At 38.2% G+C, this 22,636-nt stretch overlaps 1 protein-coding gene across 1 annotated transcript in view; it reads left to right on the forward strand.

Moving 5' to 3' along the window:
- Nucleotides 1–22,636, forward strand: part of STON1 (stonin 1) — a 294,546-nt gene that overhangs the window by 238,315 nt on the left and 33,595 nt on the right. Inside the window, exon 3 of the mRNA XM_053712221.1 lies at nt 2,968–3,170. Coding sequence (XP_053568196.1) covers nt 2,968–3,170 — 203 coding nt within the window. The remainder of the gene's footprint in view (nt 1–2,967; nt 3,171–22,636) is intronic.

Below are 22,636 nucleotides of genomic sequence, written 5' to 3' on the forward strand. Positions count from 1 at the left end.
ATTAACCAGAGCATCTTAGCACTGGAAAGTTTTTTAAGAGTGCCCTTTACTTTTAATGCATAACGCAGAGAGTGCACTTTCATTGCGTTTGTATTAAAGGTGTTAAAGTTAAAGGGACAGTCTACTCTAGAATGTTAATTGTTTCAAACGATTTATAATCCCTTTATTGCCCATTCCCCAGTTTTGCATTACCAACACAGTTATATCAATATACTTTTTACCTCAGTTAATTTTAGCCAGTGCTGACTTATAAATAACTCCACGAGAGTGAGCATAATGTTATCTACAGGGAGTGCAGAATTATTAGGCAAGTTGTATTTTTGAGGATTAATTTTATTATTGAACAACAACCATGTTCTCAATGAACCCAAAAAACTCATTAATATCAAAGCTGAATATTTTTGGAAGTAGTTTTTAGTTTGTTTTTAGTTTTAGTTATTTTAGGGGAATATCTGTGTGTGCAGGTGACTATTACTGTGCATAATTATTAGGCAACTTAACAAAAAACAAATATATACCCATTTCAATTATTTATTTTTACCAGTGAAACCAATATAACATCTCAACATTCACAAATATACATTTCTGACATTCAAAAACAAAACAAAAACAAATCAGTGACCAATATAGCCACCTTTCTTTGCAAGGACACTCAAAAACCTGCCATCCATGGATTCTGTCAGTGTTTTGATCTGTTCACCATCAACATTGCGTGCAGCAGCAACCACAGCCTCCCAGACACTGTTCAGAGAGGTGTACTGTTTTCCCTCCTTGTAAATCTCACATTTGATGATGGACCACAGGTTCTCAATGGGGTTCAGATCAGGTGAACAAGGAGGCCATGTCATTAGATTTTCTTCTTTTATACCCTTTCTTGCCAGCCACGCTGTGGAGCACGCGTGTGATGGAGCATTGTCCTGCATGAAAATCATGTTTTTCTTGAAGGATGCAGACTTCTTCCTGTACCACTGCTTGAAGAAGGTGTCTTCCAGAAACTGGCAGTAGGACTGGGAGTTGAGCTTGACTCCATCCTCAACCCGAAAAGGCCCCACAAGCTCATCTTTGATGATACCAGCCCAAACCAGTACTCCACCTCCACCTTGCTGGCGTCTGAGCCGGACTGGAGCTCTCTGCCCTTTACCAATCCAGCCACGGGCCCATCCATCTGGCCCATCAAGACTCACTCTCATTTCATCAGTCCATAAAACCTTAGAAAAATCAGTCTTGAGATATTTCTTGGCCCAGTCTTGACGTTTCAGCTTGTGTGTCTTGTTCAGTGGTGGTCATCTTTCAGCCTTTCTTACCTTGGCCATGTCTCTGAGTATTGCACACCTTGTGCTTTTGGGCACTCCAGTGATGTTGCAGCTCTGAAATATGGCCAAACTGGTGGCAAGTGGCATCTTGGCAGCTGCACGCTTGACTTTTCTCAGTTCATGGGCAGTTATTTTGCGCCTTGGTTTTTCCACACGCTTCTTGCGACCCTGTTGACTATTTTGAATGAAACGCTTGATTGTTCGATGATCACGCTTCAGAAGCTTTGCAATTTTAAGAATGCTGCATCCCTCTGCAAGATATCTCACTATTTTTGACTTTTCTGAGCCTGTCAAGTCCTTCTTTTAACCCATTTTGCCAAAGGAAAGGAAGTTGCCTAATAATTATGCACACCTGATATAGGGTGTTGATGTCATTAGACCACACCCCTTCTCATTACAGAGATGGCCATCACCTAATATGCTTAATTAGTAGTAGGCTTTCGAGCCTATACAGCTTGGAGTAAGACAACATGCATAAAGAGGATGATGTGGTCAAAATACTAATTTGCCTAATAATTCTGCACTCCCTGTATATGGCACACATGAAAAACTGTCAAAATGCACTGAAATAAGGGCCGGACTTCAAGCCCTTAGAAATTAGCATATGAGCCTACCTAGGTTTGGCTTTCAACAAAAAATACCAAGAGAACAAAGTAACTTTGTGAGCTGCTGGTGCAACGCCGCCCCCTGCAGATTTGCAGCCAATCGGCCGCCAGCAGGGGAGTGTCAATCAACCTGATCGTACTTGATTGGGTTGAATTGCGGCTATGTCTTTAGAACGCTGCTTCATAACTGGTGTTTCTAGCGAGCCTACAGGCTCGCCAGAAACACCGGCCCTCAAGCTCCGTCCGGAGCTTGATAAATGGGCCCCCTTAAGTAAACTATTATCATTAATGGAACAGTAAAGTAAAAATTAAACTTTCATGACTCAGATTTCACTGCTCACCCCCATAGAATTCTATTATGTGAGGGACTTGGTGCACCCGCACTATCCAAAATGCAGATGTTTGTGCGCCTTAGACTATCGTTCAAGTGATAAAAAAATAACTTTGGAATAATATGAGCGCAAACATAGAAGCGCTATTGATCGTGATTAAGTGATGTTAACGCACCCTAGTGATAATATTTTTGTAGAACAAATAGGAAAGGCAGCACTCCAACTATCCTTGTAAATAAAAATTGTAAAGGTTTATTGAACAATGCTAAAAACATGCACAATGCAAAAAATTACACAACGAGGAGGAGGCAGAGTCCTGACATGTTTTGTGCCGTGCGGCACTTAATCAAAACATGTCAGGACTCTGCCTCCTCCTCTTTGTGTAATTTTTTGCATTGTGCATGTTTTTAACGTTGTTCAATAAACCTTTACAATTTTTATTTACAAGGATTGCTGGAGTGCTGCCTTTCCTATTTGTTCTTCAATTTTGGGGCTGGCTCGGCTCGTCTTTCTCTTGGCTGGCACCCCGCCAATAGTGCACGTCTCAGTGTATCGGAAACCATTGGTTTTGATTGGACCACAGCATACACACCTCCCGGGCTGCAGCAGCGTCATCACTTTTACACTACCATAATATTTTTGTACTCCACATCTAATCTAGATCTGAATGTATCATGCCCTTTTTCTGCACAAATTAATGCAATTCTTTTTCTAAAGGTCACGATCAGCCGCATAGTTTGTCCTGTAAACTGGAGCTAGGATCTGATCAGGAGATACCACACAACTGGAACCCGTTTGCTACACTGCAGTATGTAATGCCGGCTACATCTGCCTCCGGAGCAGAATTGAAATCAATGGGAATTGAGAATGATATTCAGCCTCATAAACATGTCACTCAGAAAACATGTTACAACATCCAGGTATTATTGATTTCCACATTTATTTTGAATTGTTTACATTATAAAGACAGCTGTATTACATGTTATGTTATCAAAGAGCTAGAGATACTGGCGGCTTTGTTGTTTTTATAAGAGAAGCGCTTTACAGCAATTTATGATCAGTTCATAAAAAATGCAGTGACTTAAAAGACTACGGCTAAAATAATATGCTTGAACAGATAGTGCATTGAGTGATCGTAATATGAGGACTGTTTTATACTCTAAATAATCAGGGCAATGTGCACCTGATTAAATCTGTACTATGAGATACATATATGGTATATATGTGTTTTAGAGACCAAATAAAAAAGAATGGGCAGTGCTAACAAATATGATTTCCAAAGAATATATATTTATTGTATAAACAAATTGATATTTAAGATTTGAATGTATAAAATTAAGGTTAAACAATGTTGAACAAAATAAAATAAAGACACCGGTGTCAAGCTATATTAAAATCTGTTACGTATATTAAAATCTGAAACATATAAGTCAAGCTAAAATTAGATCTATGATATATATCGATAAATCAATTCATGTGAATAAGAACAGAGAAGAGAAGCATAAACATAATAAAAAAATGGGTTGAAAAATGATCCTGTGTTTTAAGATGTATCTACAACCAGTTACAATATCACAATGTGATCCAAAAACCCATATATGATCCAAAAAACCTATAATAGGCTAGTAAATCTGATTCAATATTCCTACTAAGATCGATAAGGTGAATGTTTCAGTGATATTCGCAGGGGTATATAATCCTGTGTACCGAAATGTTTTATAGTTAGAATAAGGAACGGTCGTACCGTATTCACAAAATAGACGGCTCAGGTTATAGCCGTCAGTTATGGTTTCAAAGAGAGGACGGTTGTAAATACAAGCCTCTATTTCTCCTATCCGTTTTTATTAGGGTGAAATGTATCCTCCGTAGTAGCACTGGTAAACTGGTGAAAAAGTGATTATTCCTAGTACAGTGGTGGTAAATCCTGATGGTTCCGGCCTTGTATGCACTTTTCTAACGGTAATCACGTTATGTAATCCACTGTATTTCTTCTTTAAGGTAGGTGTCTGTTTATCCTGTGTTTTTTTCTCTATTATATGGCAAAGTTGTTGGCAGGTTATTAGCAGTGTGTGAAAAGTGTGAGCTCTGTCACAGTACTCTGGTAATCCTCTGTATCTTCTTGATGAAAGAAAGAAATTTTCCTCCTCCTGTGTTTTCAGAGCAGGGTGCTGACTGTTCCGTGAAAACAGGTGTTCTTAGGTGGTGAAAAACCTTTTCCTTGTAGTCTGATTGTTCTTCGTTTTCTTGTGTAGTTTGATATAGAAGATAGTGATCCATTATTTAGATCATCTTCTCCTGTGTGCGGGTATATAACCCTTGAAGTGGATTCCTCCAGGAACTGGATAACAATGCTGACAAACAGGTACAAACACTGTCAGCGTGGTCAGGTGATCTACGCGTTTCAGCTTTGCGCCTTTTTCAAGATACCTGACTCATAGCAAATCGTTTCTTTTAAAGGGCCATATGTTAACCCTTTAATGTCCAATATTTAACAATCTGTTGCTTACTCTTTAGTATAAATATAAATATATGGATTACTGAATGTTTTAAACATATGAATTCACAATTTACATTTTAGCATATTAATCTTAAGGATAACAATGACTAGTGAAATGCTAACTTTTGAAAACTTAAAAATATATATAGTTTATAGATAATAAGCGCATAGATAAAATATTGTGTAAAGATTTGGACCTCAGATATTATTATATATGGTTTGGAATTCCAAATATCTGTTTTAAGGGGCAATAATACGTTTTATCTTTAGGTTAAAAAACCATTGTAAATCAAAACTATATATATATTTTAACATACTGGGACAAAGAATAAGCAAAAGACCAAAAATTATATATAAAAAAGCTAAACATTTAAAAAATATGTTAGCACCGAGTGAATTCCAACACAAAGAAAACCACACTAAAAAGGAACAAGATCTAAAAGGAAATAAATTTGAAGTTTTTTTTCCCGTGTATAGATTCTAAATCATGTAAATACAGCTCAAAAAGAAAAGAAATAATATCAACAAATACAAGCAAGTCCTTTAAAATTAGAGACATTATTAGATGCTCTGATGAAAATGTTATTTACCTCATTCAATGTAAATGCAACTTACAGTATTTAGGACAAACTATTAGAAATCTAAAAACTAGAATCAGAGAACACTTAAACATTATTGAACATGGAATAGACAATATAGTCCTTTACAGACATTTTAAAGAACACCATTACAAAGATCTTTCAGCATTAAGATACTGGGGTATTAAAAAGATCCAAAAAAATCATAGGGGTGGTAATATGGACTAGATTATATTGAAAATAGAAGCAGAATTTATATACTCTTTCAAAACTTTAAATCCCTATGGTTTATACTCTGAACTAGATCTCAACCGTATCATATAATGTATTTAATATATATGATATTCTTGTCTAATAAATGATAACATTCAATATAGATCAACACAAAAAGAAGACTAGGTCATGAAAACAGCAGTCAAAATACAATTGCTAAGTTTCATTTCACACTTAACATATATAAATATATATATATAGTTTTGATTTACAATGGTTTTTTAACCTAAAGATAAAACATATTATTGCCCCTTAAAACAGATATTTGGATTTCCAAACCATAAATATTAAAATCTGAGGTCCAAATCTTTACACAGTATTTTATCTATGCGCTTATTATCTGTAAACTATATAAACTATATATATTTTTAAGTTTTCAAAAGTTAGCATTTCACTAGTCATTGTTACCCTTTAAATTAATATGAAAAACATTCAGTAATCCATATATTTATATTTATACTAAAGAGTAAGCAACAGATTGTTCATAATTGGACATCAAAGGGTTAACATATATCCCTTTAAAAGAGACTATTTGCTATGAGTCAGGTATCTTGAAAAGGTCGAAACGCGTAGATCACCTGACCATGCTGACAGTGTTTGTACCTGTTTGTCAGCATTGTTATCCAGTTCCTGGAGGAATCTACTTCAAAGGTTATATACTCACACACAGGAGAAGACGATCTAAATAACGGATCACTATCGTCTACATCAAACTACACAAGAAACGAAGAACGATCAGACTACAAGGAAAAGGTTTTTCACCACCTAAGAACACCTGTCCTTTTCACAGAACAGTCAGCATCCTGCTCTGAAAACACAGGAGGAGGAAAATTCCTTTCTTTCATCAAGAAGATACGGAGGATTACCAGAGTACTGTGACAGAGCTCACACTTTTCACACACTGCTAATTACCTGCCAACAACTTTGCCTTATAACAGAGAAAAAAAAACACAGGATAAACAGACACCTACCTTAAAGAAGAAATACAGTGGATTATATAACGTGATTACCGTCAGAAAATGGCATACTAGGCAGGAACCATCAGGATTTACCACCACTGTACTAGGAATAATCACTTTTTCACCAGTTTACCAGTGCTACTACGGAGGATACATTTCACCCTAATAAAAACGGATAGGAGAAATAGAGGCTTGTATTTACAACCATCCTCTCTTTGAAACCATAACTGACGGCTATAATCTGAGCCGTCTATTTTGTGAATACAGTAAGACCGTTCCTTTTTCTAACTATAAAACATTTCGGTACACAGGATTATATACCCCTGCGAATATCACTGAAACATTCACCTTATCGATCTTAGTAGGAATATTGAATCAGATTTACTAGCCTATTATAGGTTTTTTTTGGATCATATATGGGTTTTTGGATCACATTGTGATATTGTAACTGGTTGTAGATACATCTTGAAACACAGGATCATTTTTCAACCCATTTTTTTTATTATGTTTATGCTTCTCTTCTCTGTTCTTATTCACATGAATTGATTTATCGATATATATCATAGATCTAATTTTAGCTTGACTTATATGTTTCAGATTTTAATATACGTAACAGATTTTAATATAGCTTGACACCGGTGTCTTTATTTTATTTTGTTCAACATTGTTTAACCTTGATTTTATACATTCAAATCTTAAATATCAATTTTTTTATAAAATAAATATATATTCTTTGGAAATCATATTTGTTAGCGCTGCCCATTCTTTTTTATTTGGTCTCTTAACGTTAACACTATTTCAGGAGTACAGTGTTGTTTTGGGTTAACAGCAGCTTATTTGTGTAAATTATCTTAACACGTTTTATTCTATTAAATATATGTGTTTTAGCCCTCATAATATTATTGACTAGTTCTATAAGATATGTCTGACTTATACACTATTACTCTAAGAATCATATTTAAAGGGACAGTCTACACCAGAATGTTTATTGTTTAAAAAGATAGATAATCTCTTTATTATCCATTCCTCAGTTTTGCACAGCCAACACGGTTATATTAATTTACTTTTTACCTCTGTGATTACTTTGTATCTAAGGCTCTGTAGACATTATTTCAGTTCTTTTGACAGACTTGCATTTTAGCCAATTAGTGCTGACTCCTAGTTAATTCCACGACCATGAGCACAACGTTATCAATATGGCACACATGAACTAATGCCCTCTAGTTGTGAAAAACTTGTCAAAATGCATTCAGATATGAGGTGGGCTTCAAGAGCTTAGAAATTAGTATATGAGCCTACATAGGATGAGCTTTAAACTAAGAATATCAAGAGAACAAACCAAAATAAATTGTAAAGTTGTTTAAAATTACATGCCCTATCTGAATTTATAAAAGTTTTTCTTTTTTACTAGACTGTCCCTTTAATGAAGAGCACCAAAAAATACATCTTTCTAGTGCTAATATAAATATACAATAGATACTGTGTAAATGTGACAGCTATAAGAATGTGTCATATGGGCTCTTTGAGAGTTTATGGAGGAAGTGATAGCTGAAGGCTGTACCGATTGAAGATACTGGTTATATTTTATGTCATTTCATCATGTTTTAAAGATTATTGATGATTTAGGGACTAGACAAGAATTGTATGTGCAGGAGTGGTGATCCATATAGCTTATGTGATATTTTGTGGCATCATATGAAATGTGTAATTTATTAAATGTGGGCAGGAATATATTTTTAAAAGTTTTTAATACAAAATGTATCACTTTTTAGTATTAAGATCAGTTAAAGAAAACAAATAGATGACAAATATTATTTCATGGTGGTGAGAGTCCATGATCCATTGCTCCTGGGGATTACTCTTCCCTGCCACTAGGAGGAGGCAGAGATTACCAAACCCCAAGAGCTGTATAAAACCCTTCCCACCTCATTGGCAACTCAGTCTGACATAAAACCAAGCCAAAGAGGTAGGAAAAAGAAATAAGAGGGAAAAAAAAAGCAGGAAAAAATATGTGAGCAAAAATCAAGTCCAAAAAACAGGTTGGGGTCTTGTGGAAAAACACACAAGGTAACTAGCACTCAAGTGAGCAAAAATATTTAAAACAAAAAGTCTTTATTCATTCTATTAAAAAAGAAAAAATCAGCATGATCAGGACTACCAAAAGTCTCCTGTCTAACGCGTTTTGTGCCCCTCCTAATGGCACTTACACATAGACTGCTGGTTCCAAGTTGAAGCTTTTATTTATGTTAAAAACCAAATTAACCCCTAAGGGTAGCTTAAAGGAACTACAGATAAAAACAAATGACAAATGTGGAAACAGGCTCTTAATATTATACATTTAACAATATGAAGTCTAGCAATTGCATGGGTATACATGGAATAGCAATGGCATGCATACATAGATTTGCCATTGGTTTTTGGTATTTAGAATGCCGCTTATTGCAGCTGTGCACCGTTCTTCAATTATTCCCGGCAGTGAATTGGGTTAATCAGGTAGCTTTTATGGTTAGATTTAGCTGCAGTGTAGAGATTACCCTCACACCTGACACCCCCTGATCCCTCCTAAACAGCTCTCTTCTCTCCCTCACTGGGCACCACCATCTTAAGTACTGGCAGACAGTTTGCCAGTTTTTAGTTTATTTTTTGTGTAAAATTTTTTTTTTTTTTAGATAGATTACTTTTTTTCTGTAATGTAGTGATCCTCCTGATCCCCCCAAATAGCTCTCTAACCGACCTCCTCCCACTTGTTGCAGCTATCTGTAGTACTGGCATCTGTCGGCCAGTACCTATACATAAAAACATTTTTCTGTAATGCAGTGGTCCCCCCCACCTCCCGCAAACTTTAGCTAGGGCCCCCCACCCGCCCACTCCACATTTATTTCTGTAGTGTAGCTCCCCATCAATCCTGCATTTTATTTTCTGCAGTGTAGGGCCCATCCTTCTCGCTCCCTTCCCCTCCATAGCTGGACTGACCACCCGCCTCCCGGTTTCCCTCCCACACTTTCCGCTGGCACCAGCAGATGATTGTTACAGATGGTGACACACACAACGATCAGGCATCTGCCTTCATATGGAACCTGAGCACCGATCGTGCTCCAGTTCCATATGCAGGCAGATTCCTGGAGCTCAGAAACTTCAGCTCTCGGCTGTAACTTCCTACAGGCTCGGGCGTATATATACGCCAGTAATATAGGCAAAGTACCGCATGACGTATATATACATCTCCATTTGGTTAAGTGGTTAAACAACTTTCCAATTTACTGTTATCATGAAATTGTATTTGTTCTCTTGGTATTCTTTTTTGAAATCTAAACCTAGGTAGGCTCATGTGCTAATTTCTAAGCCCTTGAAGGCCACCTCTTATCTCAGTGCATTTTGACAGTTTTTCACAGCTAGACAGCACTAGTTCATGTGTGTGCCATATAGATAACATTGTGCTCACTCCCGTGGAGTCAGCACTGATTGGCTAAAATGTAAGTCTGTCAAAAGAATTGAAATAAGGGCGCAGTCTGCAGAGGCTTAGATACAAGGTATTCACAGAGGTAAAAAGTATATTAATATAACCATGTTGGTTATGCAAAACTGGGAAATTGATAATAGAGGGATTATTTATCTTTTTAAGCAATACAAATTCTGCAGTAGACTGTCCCTTTAAAAGCCAGGATACAGCAATGTTACTTTTAAAGAAGCACCCTGTTAAATAATGAAACATTGATGTGTGGAACCATTATTTTATTATTGATCACTGTAACTAACATTATAGGAGAAAAGATATCCCATAATGCTTGTACACAACATTTTAATACCTGTAAGAAAAAATAATTGTTACTTTACATTCTTACTCAGACGATTTAAGTCAGCTGCTTGTGAGATCTGTCAATAAATAGTAGCTGGAATTAGAGCAGCGATAAGAACTAAAGTGATAAAATGTGCTAGTTTTCTTACATTTATTTTGCATAATTACCACAATGAAAGGTATCTAATGCTGGCATGCCTGCAGCTATTTCTTATGATGGCAAGATAATTGTTGGCAAAGTTCTACAGCAATATCTTTTTGGCCACATAAACAGAACATCAATTTTTTTTTGTGCTAAATATTTTCTGATGTGGAAAACCCATTAACAAAAGTTATAAGAAAGGACACGAACTACATAAGCATTAATAATGATTAAGCTGTTCAATCGAAAGTCTTATATGGAAAGGCAGAAATAGAAGACATTACAAAGGATATTTTTATGTTAATTGTTGTATTATTTGTATTTTTGTGCCTGAAGGAATATGGTTTCTAGAAGCTTTATTTTAGCATTTTATACAGTACTTTATATCAGTGATTTGGTTGCCCTAATATTATGAGGAATTGAGGGCAAATTTTTGTGTTGTAAACTCTTAGGGCTAGATTACAAGTGGCGCAGTATTTGTTTTTCCCGCGACCGCGAAAACTCAGCTAGAGTTAAGCTTTTTACCCTAGTCGGGTTGTGTTCATAATACAAGTCCCAAAAAATTTATTTTGTGCTAGCATTAAGCCAAATAGCGCAACAAACCTAACTTCATTTTTTGTGCGTGTGCATGTAATCCCCCATAGAAATCAATGGAGGAAAAACTTAAGACCCGAGAACGCACAAACACCATTTTCGCATTCCCCATAGAAGTCAATGGAGGGGAAAAAAACTGTTCAAAGAAGAAAAAAAACATCACGCAGGCAACATAGCATATTCGCATTAGCAAATGTGAAATATTTACAGTAAATAAATAGAGGTAGATTTACCAAAGGTCGAATGGACATGGTTTGCTGTTGTGAATCATGTCCGCTCAACCTCGCTAAATGCTGACAATTTATTATTGCACAAGCATTTCTAGTGAAATGCTTGTGCAATGCCTCCCCCTGCTCACTGGCGACGAATCGGCCGCTAGCAGGGGCCGTCAATCATCCGGTCGTATCAGATTGGGATGATTTCAGTCCGCCACCTAAAAGTGTCGGAGCAGTTAAGGAGCAGCGCTCTTACGGCCTCTGCTTCTTAACTTCCGTTTCTGGCAGACTAGAAACGATGGGGCATCAATGCAGCACCCACTGCTTAATAAATCGGCCCCATAGTAAAAATATTTATTAAATATGAATGTATATATATTGTTTTTATGTGTATATATGACTGTAAATACATATATAAATACATTAATAGATGTGTGCACATATATATATATATTGTTTTTATGTGTATATATGACTGTAAATACATATATAAATACATTAATAGATGTATGCATATATATATATATATATATATATATACAGGGAGTGCAGAATTATTAGGCAAGTTGTATTTTTGAGGATTAATTTTATTATTGAACAACAACCATGTTCTCAATGAACCCAAAAAACTCATTAATATCAAAGCTGAATAGTTTTGGAAGTAGTTTTTAGTTTGTTTTTAGTTATAGCTATTTTAGGGGGATATCTGTGTGTGCAGGTGACTATTACTGTGCATAATTATTAGGCAACTTAACAAAAAACAAATATATACCCATTTCAATTATTTATTTTTACCAGTGAAACCAATATAACATCTCAACATTCACAAATATACATTTCTGACATTCAAAAACAAAACAAAAACAAATCAGTGACCAATATAGCCACCTTTCTTTGCAAGGACACTCAAAAGCCTGCCATCCATGGATTCTGTCAGTGTTTTGATCTGTTCACCATCAACATTGCGTGCAGCAGCAACCACAGCCTCCCAGACACTGTTCAGAGAGGTGTTCTGTTTTCCCTCCTTGTAAATCTCACATTGATGATGGACCACAGGTTCTCAATGGGGTTCAGATCAGGTGAACAAGGAGGCCATGTCATTAGATTTTCTTCTTTTATACCCTTTCTTGCCAGCCACGCTGTGGAGTACTTGGGCGCGTGTGATGGAGCATTGTCCTGCATGAAAATCATGTTTTCTCCAACATAGGTGTGTCCGGTCCACGGCGTCATCCTTACTTGTGGGATATTCTCTTCCCCAACAGGAAATGGCAAAGAGCCAGCAAAGCTGGTCACATGATCCCTCCTAGGCTCCGCCTACCCCAGTCATTCTCTTTGCCGTTGTACAGGCAACATCTCCACGGAGATGGCTTAGAGTTTTTTAGTGTTTAACTGTAGTTTTTAATATTCAATCAAGAGTTTGTTATTTTAAAATAGTGCTGGTATGTACTATTTACTCTGAAACAGAAAAGAGATGAAGATTTCTGTTTGTATGAGGAAAATGATTTTAGCAACCGTTACTAAAATCCATGGCTGTTCCACACAGGACTGTTGAGAGGAATTAACTTCAGTTGGGGGAACAGTGAGCAGTCTTTTGCTGCTTGAGGTATGACACATTCTAACAAGACGATGTAATGCTGGAAGCTGTCATTTTCCCTATGGGATCCGGTAAGCCATTTTTATTCAGACAGTAAATAAGGGCTTCACAAGGGTTTATTAAGACTGTAGACATTTTCTGGGCTAAATCGATCATATTTACACATATTTAGCCTTGAGGAATCATTTAATCTGGGTATTTTTTGTAAAATAATATCGGCAGGCACTGTTTTAGACACTTTATTCTATAGGGGCTTTCCCTAATCATAGTCAGAGCCTCATTTTCGCGCCGGTATGGCGCACTTGTTTTTGAGAACAGCATGGCATGCAGCTGCATGTGTGTGGAGCTCTGATACATAGAAAAGTCTTTCTGAAGGCATCATTTGGTATCGTATTCCCCTTTGGGCTTGGTTGGGTCTCAGCAAAGCAGATTCCAGGGACTGTAAAGGGGTTAAATATAAAAACGGCTCCGGTTCCGTTATTTTAAGGGTTAAAGCTTCCAAATTTGGTGTGCAATACTTTTAAGGCTTTAAGACACTGTGGTGAAATTTTGGTGAATTTTGAACAATTCCTTCATACTTTTTCGCAATTGCAGTAATAAAGTGTGTTCAGTTTAAAATTTAAAGTGACAGTAACGGTTTTATTTTAAAACGTTTTTTGTGCTTTGTTATCAAGTTTATGCCTGTTTAACATGTCTGAACTACCAGATAGATTGTGTTCTGACTGTGGGGAAGCCAAGGTTCCTTCTCATTTAAATAGATGTGATTTATGTCATAAAAAATTTAGTAAAAATGATGCCCAAGATGATTCCTCAAGTGAGGGGAGTAAGCATGGTACTGCATCATCCCCTCCTTCGTCTACACCAGTCTTGCCCATACAGGAGGCCCCTAGTACATCTAGCGCGCCAATACTCCTTACTATGCTAACGGCTGTAATGGATAATTCTATCAAGAACATTTTAGCCAATATGCCCACTTATCAGCGAAAGCGCGACTGCTCTGTTTTAGAAAATACTGAAGAGCATGAGGACGCTGATGATATTGTTTCTGAAGGGCCCCTACACCAGTCTGAGGGGGCCAGGGAGGTTTTGTCTGAGGGAGAAATTTCAGATTCAGGGAAAATTTCTCAACAAGCTGAACCTGATGTGATTACTTTTAAATTTAAGTTGGAACATCTCCGCGCTCTGCTTAAAGAGGTGTTATCCAATTTGGATGATTGTGATTATCTGGTCATTCCAGAAACACTATGTAAAATGGACAAGTTCCTAGAGGCCCCGGGGCCCCCCGAAGCTTTTCCTATATCCAAGCGGGTGGCGTACATTGTTAATAAAGAATGGGACAGGCCCGGTATACCTTTCGTACCTCCCCCCATATTTAAAAAATTGTTTCCTATAGTCGACCCCAGAAAGGACTTATGGCAGACAGTCCCCAAGGTCGAGGGGGCGGTTTCTACTCTAAACAAGCGCGCCACTATACCCATAGAAGATAGTTGTGCTTTCCAAGATCCTATGGATAAAAAATTAGAAGGTTTGCTAAAAAAGATGTTTGTTCAGCAAGGTTACCTTCTACAACCAATTGCATGCATTGTCCCTGTCACTACAGCCGCGTGTTTCTGGTTCGATGAGCTAGAAAAGGCGATTATTAGTAATTCTTCTTCTTATGAGGAGATTATGGACAGAATTCGTGCTCTTAAATTGGCTAATTCTTTCACCCTAGACGCCACCTTGCAATTGGCTAGGTTAGCGGCGAAAAATTCTGGGTTTGCTATTGTGGCGCGCAGAGCGCTTTGGTTAAAATCTTGGTCAGCGGATGCGTCTTCCAAGAACAAATTGCTTGACATTCCTTTCAAGGGGAAAACACTGTTTGGCCCTGACTTGAAAGAGATTATCTCTGATATCACTGGGGGCAAGGGCCACGCCCTTCCTCAGGATAGGTCTTTCAAGGCCAAAAATAAACCTAATTTTCGTCCCTTTCGCAGAAACGGACCAGCCCCAAGTGCTACGTCCTCTAAGCAGGAGGGTAATACTTCTCAAGCCAATCCAGCCTGGAGACCTATGCAAGGCTGGAACAAAGGAAAGCAGGCCAAGAAACCTGCCACTGCTCCCAAGACAGCATGAGATGCGGGCCCCCGATCCGGGACCGGATTTGGTGGGGGGCAGACTCTCTCTCTTCACTCAGGCTTGGGCAAGAGATGTTCTGGATCCTTGGGCGCTAGAAATAGTCTCCCAAGGTTATCTTCTGGAAGTGATTCATCCTGTTCCATTAAGAGAACGAGGGATGGGGTTCTACTCCAATCTGTTCGTAGTTCCCAAAAAAGAGGGAACGTTCAGACCAATCTTAGATCTCAAGATCCTAAACAAGTTTCTCAAGGTTCCATCGTCCAAAATAGAAACCATTCGAACAATCCTTCCATCCAGGAAGGTCAATTCTTGACCACGGTGGATTAAAGGATGCGTATCTACATATTCCTGTCCACAAGGAACATCATCGGTTCCTAAGGTTCGCATTCCTGGACAAGCATTACCAGTTCGTGGCGCTTCCTTTCGGATTAGCCACTGCTCCAAGGATTTTCTCAAAGGTACTAGGGTCCCTTCTGGCGGTGCTAAGACCAAGGGGCATTGCTGTAGTACCTTACTTGGACGACATTCTGATTCAAGCGTCGTCCCTTCCTCAAGCAAAGGCTCACACGGACATAGTCCTGGCCTTTCTCAGATCTCACGGATGGAAAGTGAACGTGGAAAGAGTTCTCTATCTCCGTCGACAAGAGTTCCCTTCTTGGGAACAATAATAGACTCCTTAGAAATGAGGATTTTTCTGACAGAGGCCAGAAAAACAAAACTTCTACACTCTTGTCGGATACTTCATTCCGTTCCTCTTCCTTCCATAGCGCAGTGCATGGAAGTGATAGGTTTGATGGTAGCGGCAATGGACATAGTTCCTTTTGCGCGCATTCATCTAAGACCATTACAACTGTGTATGCTCAGTCAGTGGAATGGGGACTATACAGACTTGTCTCCGAAGATACAAGTAAATCAGAGGACCAGAGACTCACTCCGTTGGTGGCTGTCCCTGGACAACCTGTCACAAGGGGTGACCTCCCGCAGACCAGAGTGGGTCATTGTCACGACCGACGCCAGTCTGATGGGCTGGGGCGCGGTCTGGGGATCCCTGAAAGCTCAGGGTCTTTGGTCTCGGGAAGAATCTCTTCTACCGATAAATATTCTGGAACTGAGAGCGATATTCAATGCTCTCAAGGCTTGACCTCAGCTAGCGAGGGCCAAGTTCATACGGTTTCAATCAGACAACATGACGACTGTTGCGTACATCAACCATCAGGGAGTTCCCTGGCGATGGAAGAAGTGACCAGAATTATTCAATGGGCGGACACTCGCTCCTGCCACCTGTCTGCAATCCACATCCCAGGAGTGGAAAATTGGGAAGCGGATTTTCTGAGTCGTCAGACATTGCATCCGGGGGAGTGGGATCTCCTTCCGGAAATCTTTGCCCAAATCACTCAACTGTGGGGCATTCCAGACATGGATCTGATGGCCTCTCTTCAGAACTTCAAGGTTCCTTGCTACGGGTCCAGATCCAGGGATCCCAAGGCGACTCTAGTAGATGCACTAGTAGCACCTTGGACCTTCTAACTAGCCTATGTATTCCCGCCGTTTCCTCTCATCCCCAGGCTGGTAGCCAGGATCAATCAGGAGAGGGCGTCGGTGATCTTGATAGCTCCTGCGTGGCCACGCAGGACTTGGTATGCAGATCTGGTGAATATGTCATCGGCTCCACCATGGAAGCTACCTTTGAGACGAGACCTTCTTGTTCAAGGTCCGTTCGAACATCCGAATCTGGTCCCACTCCAGCTGACTGCTTGGAGATTGAACGCTTGATCTTATCAAAGCGAGGGTTCTCAGATTCTGTTATTGATACTCTTGTTCAGGCCAGAAAGCCTGTAACTAGAAAAATTTACCACAAAATTTGGAAAAAATATATCTGTTGGTGTGAATCTAAAGGATTCCCTTGGGACAAGGTTAAGATTCCTAAGAGTCTATCCTTCCTTCGAGAAGGATTGGAAATAGGATTATCTGCAAGTTCCTTGATGGGACAGATTTCTGCCTTGTCTGTGTTACTTCACAAAAAGCTGGCAACTGTGCCAGATGTTCAAGCCTTTGTTCAGGCTCTGTTTAGAATCAAGCCTGTTTACAAACCTTTGACTCCTCCTTGGAGTCTCAACTTAGTTCTTTCAGTTCTTCAGGGGGTTCCGTTTGAACCCTTACATTCCGTTGATATTAAGTTATTATCTTGGAAAGTTTTGTTTTTGGTTGCAATTTCTTCTACTAGAAGAGTTTCAGAATTATCTGCTCTGCAGTGTTCTCCTCCTTATCTGGTGTTCCATGCTGATAAGGTGGTTTTACGTACTAACCTGGTTTTCTTCCAAAAGTTGTTTCTAACAAAAACATTAACCAGGAGATAGTCGTGCCTTCTCTGTGTCCGAAACCAGTTTCGAAGAAGGAACGTTTGTTGCACAATTTAGATGTTGTTCGCGCTCTAAAATTCTATTTAGATGCTACAAAGGATTTTAGACAAACATCTTCCTTGTTTGTTGTTTATTCTGGTAAAAGGAGAGGTCAAAAAGCAACTTCTACCTCTCTCTCTTTTTGGATTAAAAGCATCTTCAGATTGGCTTACGAGACTGCCGGACGGCAGCCTCCTGAAAGGATCACAGCTCCTTCCACTAGGGCTGTGGCTTCCACATGGGCCTTCAAGAACGAGGCTTCTGTTGATCAGATATGTAGGGCAGCGACTTGGTCTTCACTGCACACTTTTACCAAATTTTACAAGTTTGATACTTTTGCTTCTTCTGAGGCTATTTTTGGGAGAAAGGTTTTGCAAGCCGTGGTGCCTTCCATTTAGGTGACCTGATTTGCTCCCTCCCTTCATCCGTGTCCTAAAGCTTTGGTATTGGTTCCCACAAGTAAGGATGACGCCGTGGACCGGACACACCTATGTTGGAGAAAACAGAATTTATGTTTACCTGATAAATTACTTTCTCCAACGGTGTGTCCGGTCCACGGCCCGCCCTGGTTTTTTAATCAGGTCTGATAATTTATTTTCTTTAACTACAGTCACCACGGTATCATATGGTTTCTCCTATGCAAATATTCCTCCTTAACGTCGGTCGAATGACTGGGGTAGGCAGAGCCTAGGAGGGATCATGTGACCAGCTTTGCTGGCTCTTTGCCATTTCCTGTTGGGGAAGAGAATATCCCACAAGTAAGGATGACGCCGTGGACCGGACACACCGTTGGAGAAAGTAATTTATCAGGTAAACATAAATTCTGTTTTTCTTGAAGGATGCAGACTTCTTCCTGTACCACTGCTTGAAGAAGGTGTCTTCCAGAAACTGGCAGTAGGACTGGGAGTTGAGCTTGACTCCATCCTCAACCCGAAAACGCCCCACAAGCTCATCTTTGATGATACCAGCCCAAACCAGTACTCCACCTCCACCTTGCTGGCGTCTGAGTCGGACTGGAGCTCTCTGCCCTTTACCAATCCAGCCACGGGCCCATCCATCTGGCCTATCAAGACTCACTCTCATTTCATCAGTCCATAAAACCTTAGAAAAATCAGTCTTGAGATATTTCTTGGCCCAGTCTTGATGTTTCAGCTTTTGTGTCTTGTTCAGTGGTGGTCGTCTTTCAGCCTTTCTTACCTTGGCCATGTCTCTGAGTATTGCACACCTTGTGCTTTTGGGCACTCCAGTGATGTTGCAGCTCTGAAATATGGCCAAACTGGTGGCAAGTGCCATCTTGGCAGCTGCACGCTTGACTTTTCTCAGTTCATGGGCAGTTATTTTGCGCCTTGGTTTTTCCACACGCTTCTTGCGACCCTGTTGACTATTTTGAATGAAATGCTTGATTGTTTGATGATCACGCTTCAAAAGCTTTGCAATTTTAAGAGTGCTGCATCCCTCTGCAAGATATCTCACTATTTTTGACTTTTCTGAGCCTGTCAAGTCCTTCTTTTGACCCATTTTGCCAAAGGAAAGGAAGTTGCCTAATAATTATGCACACCTGATATATGGTGTTGATGTCATTAGATCACACCCCTTCTCATTACAGAGATGCACATCACCTAATATGCTTAATTGGTAGTAGGCTTTCGAGCCTATACAGCTTGGAGTAAGACAACATGCATAAAGAGGATGATGTGGTCAAAATACTCATTTGCCTAATAATTCTGCACTCCCTGTATATATATATATATATATATATATATATATATATACATACATATACATCTTTAGCAATGTATATGTATGTGTCTCAATGTTAAAGCCATTTGCCTGCCTTTTTTTTTTCTAAAGTTGTTTCAAATTGCATGCTCTTTCTAAATCATGAAATAAAAAAAATTGGGTTTCATGTCCCTTTAAAATCCATTTACAGGCAGTTAGATATCCACCGTTGACAAACTTTTATTTTATCATTGTATTCTCTGAGCACAGCTTTTGCATAGATCACGTGACCTTCAAACCAGGGGCGAAACTACCATTGATTCAGCGGCACCAGGGCTCAAGTGCTGGAGGTGCTCAAATCAGCCAGTCTATGTGGACATTATCTGTGTATAGATACTCATCATTTTACTGTGCTGCATACTCATCAATGTAGAGATTCTTTTATCATTGTACAGTGCAATGTGTTCACTATTAGTGTATAGATATGTTGTCATTCTAGAGCACAGCATATTCATCACAGTATACATACTCATCCAATTTATACAGAGCAGCGTACTTAGGGTAAAAAATAAAATTATACAGCACAGTTGTGCACAAGGGCCCTCTGTTGAGTAGGTCTGCTACTGTCTCAAACAGCCAACAGCCTACTCACATTTCACACCTTCCTAGTAAGACCAATCCTTCTAAAATCTGAGCCTTTTATGCTCATTTGTAAGTCCAGACCATCAAGGGTTAATGTTAGTGCATATTTAGTATATATCAACTATTACTCTCTGCACTGCAAAAGATTTGCATACAATATCAATTTCTTTAAACGTTCAACATAAAAAGTTTGTAAAGTTTTGCTCTTAAAAAAATCCCAATGTTAATGTTATCTCCTTTGCTGTGACCAGTTACGGGCAGGTATAAATAAGCTCTTGCACTGATTAAGAAATCATTATGTATAACGTTTTTACTGAGTGAAGTGAGAAAACGTTTTTTTAGAGATAAATTTCAGGAAAATCAGGCAAAATAAATTAATAAATAATAAATTAAAGGACCACTTAATGCAGTAGAATTACATAATTAACAAGTACATAATAAAAAAAACAATGCAATAACACTTACTCTGAATTTGAAATAAGCAGTAGATTTTTTCCTGACAAATGCATCATGTGACAGACATCAGCCAATCATAGACAAGCAAACATATACCCTGTGAGCTTGTGCACATGCTCAGTGGGATCTTTTTCCCCGGAAAGGGTGAATATAAAAAGACTGTGCAAAATTTGATAATGGAAGTAAATTGGAAAGTGTCTTGAAACTGCATGCTCTATCTAAATCATAAAAGTTTATTTTGACTGGAGTGTCCCTTTAATAAAGAAATAAAGTTTGTTTTGTTTTTACTATTACGCATTTTATGTGGGATTAAATTTGGGATTTTATTTCTCAAAAGGAACAAAAGAACATTAACATTAAACACTGTATTTTAAGCAATCTGAATACAAAATACATTTTTTCAATAGCATCTTTGATAGCATAATTTGTAAGGCTTTAGGGGCCAATTTAACATGGCCTTCAGGCTCGCTGGAAACAGGAGTTAAGATGTCTGCTGCTCCTTAACTCGTTAGTGATTGTTTTGAGTATATGTACCCAGACCCCTTACCTGAGGCTAATTAAAGATAAGATAAACAAGCTACAGCACTGATCAAGCAATCACTGTGTTACATGTAGTAGCATACTGAAAGAAATGATGAAGTCCAAATTAAAATGTCACTATTCAGGTAGAACACACAATTAAACAAAAATTAAAATTCTGTTTATCAAATATATCTCTATATGTTGATTTCTTGTGTAGATGTACTTTTTGTGGTCTTTATTAAACAGTGCTTGTAGCTATACAGCAATAGCTTAGTTTACCCTAGAGCTTTACCATACAGTGAAGTTGTTTTAGCTTTTTGCGCAAGACAAATTACGAGTTGAAAGTAAATGCATTCGCTCAAGCTCAATAGTGCGCCAAGTTAGCACGACTTCAGCGCTCACATAAAGGGTAGTGGAAGAAACAAAGTTGCATAAAACACAACATAAATACATATACAGTTGTTACAAACATTTAATAGTTACTTACTATAATGTCCAGAGAACAGAATCTAAAGGGTTGAATCACAACTGCAGTTCCTGCAGGAAGTACAAAGTCACATATAAGTAACAGTAACAGGATACATTGAAATAGGTTGTGTGTTGCTTAAGTATTTGTAAGATGAATGCATTTGTGATTTAAATGAATGAGACACAATAACATTACTAAGGTTATAATGTATCAGGAATAAAGCAGTTTTCTCGGTCCCATAACTAGGTAATTTACACAGAGGATAATACATTACCCTAGTAGTTACCTCTAGTTAACAGTATATATACTGATATCAGAGAAGGGGCTATATGTACACAATGCATTTATACAGAAGTTGTTGTTTTAACTATCTTTCCCTTACCGTGTACTAGGAGAGTAATGTGCGGTAGTCAGTTGTTATTTAGTTGGCGGCGGTGACGTCACTCAACCGCGAGTTGTAACAAATTATCAATCCGCAGGAACAGTTAGAGTAAGTGCCCCACTGCCGTTCTGAGTGAAGTTTTAACAAATACAATGTTTTGATAGTAAAGATGCAGCAATCTCAGGAGGATCAATGCTGGAAACAGGCAACGAGCTTGGAGACAGGAAACAGAAACTTCCAATCAGCAATACCAAGCAAGGAGGCAGATGTGAAGCTGCTATTTAAAGGGTAATGTGATATGTTAAGAGCCTCTTAAAGGGTCAGTACCAAAGTTGTATAATAGGCATTAAAGAGCCAGTAACGGTTTTGTGGTTAGACACCAATAGGTGTGACAACAGTCTGATAAAAATTAGTTTAAATAAAAGGGCTCAAAGATAGATGGCCTAAGGTGTTTGAAAAAAAGGCTGTAAAGGGCTTTAATATATATATATATATATATATATATATATATATATATATATATATATATATATATATATATATACAGTATATACATACATACATACATAGAAACCTGTCTAAATGTGTATATATATGTGTATATATATATATATAAGTATGTACTGTACCGTCCTCAGACTCCTGAAAATAAACCAGGAGTCTGAGGACGGGCGTCGCAGCCCGAAAACGTTCACTCTGTAACTTAATAAATATTTTGTTTTCTCACGGCGAGTGCCTCTGCTTTGGATCATTTTATGGATATTCTGAGTGCACCCCGGTATTATATATACAGTATATATATATATATATATATATATATATAGGTATAATCATATCTATTTTACATTAAGATGATCAGATATATATATAAATATATATTTAATAATAAAAACTACATTAATTTTCGATGTGAAGAACATAGGAATGTCAAATATGCTGGGTTTACAGTTGGGTTACCGCACATGAAGAATTGCTATCTTCAATGTGCATTCTGAAATATTAAGTATATATTTTTTATATATATATATATA

This window comes from Bombina bombina, chromosome 4 (genome assembly GCF_027579735.1).
Source record: "Bombina bombina isolate aBomBom1 chromosome 4, aBomBom1.pri, whole genome shotgun sequence".
In the NCBI taxonomy this organism is placed as follows: Eukaryota; Metazoa; Chordata; class Amphibia; order Anura; family Bombinatoridae; genus Bombina; species Bombina bombina.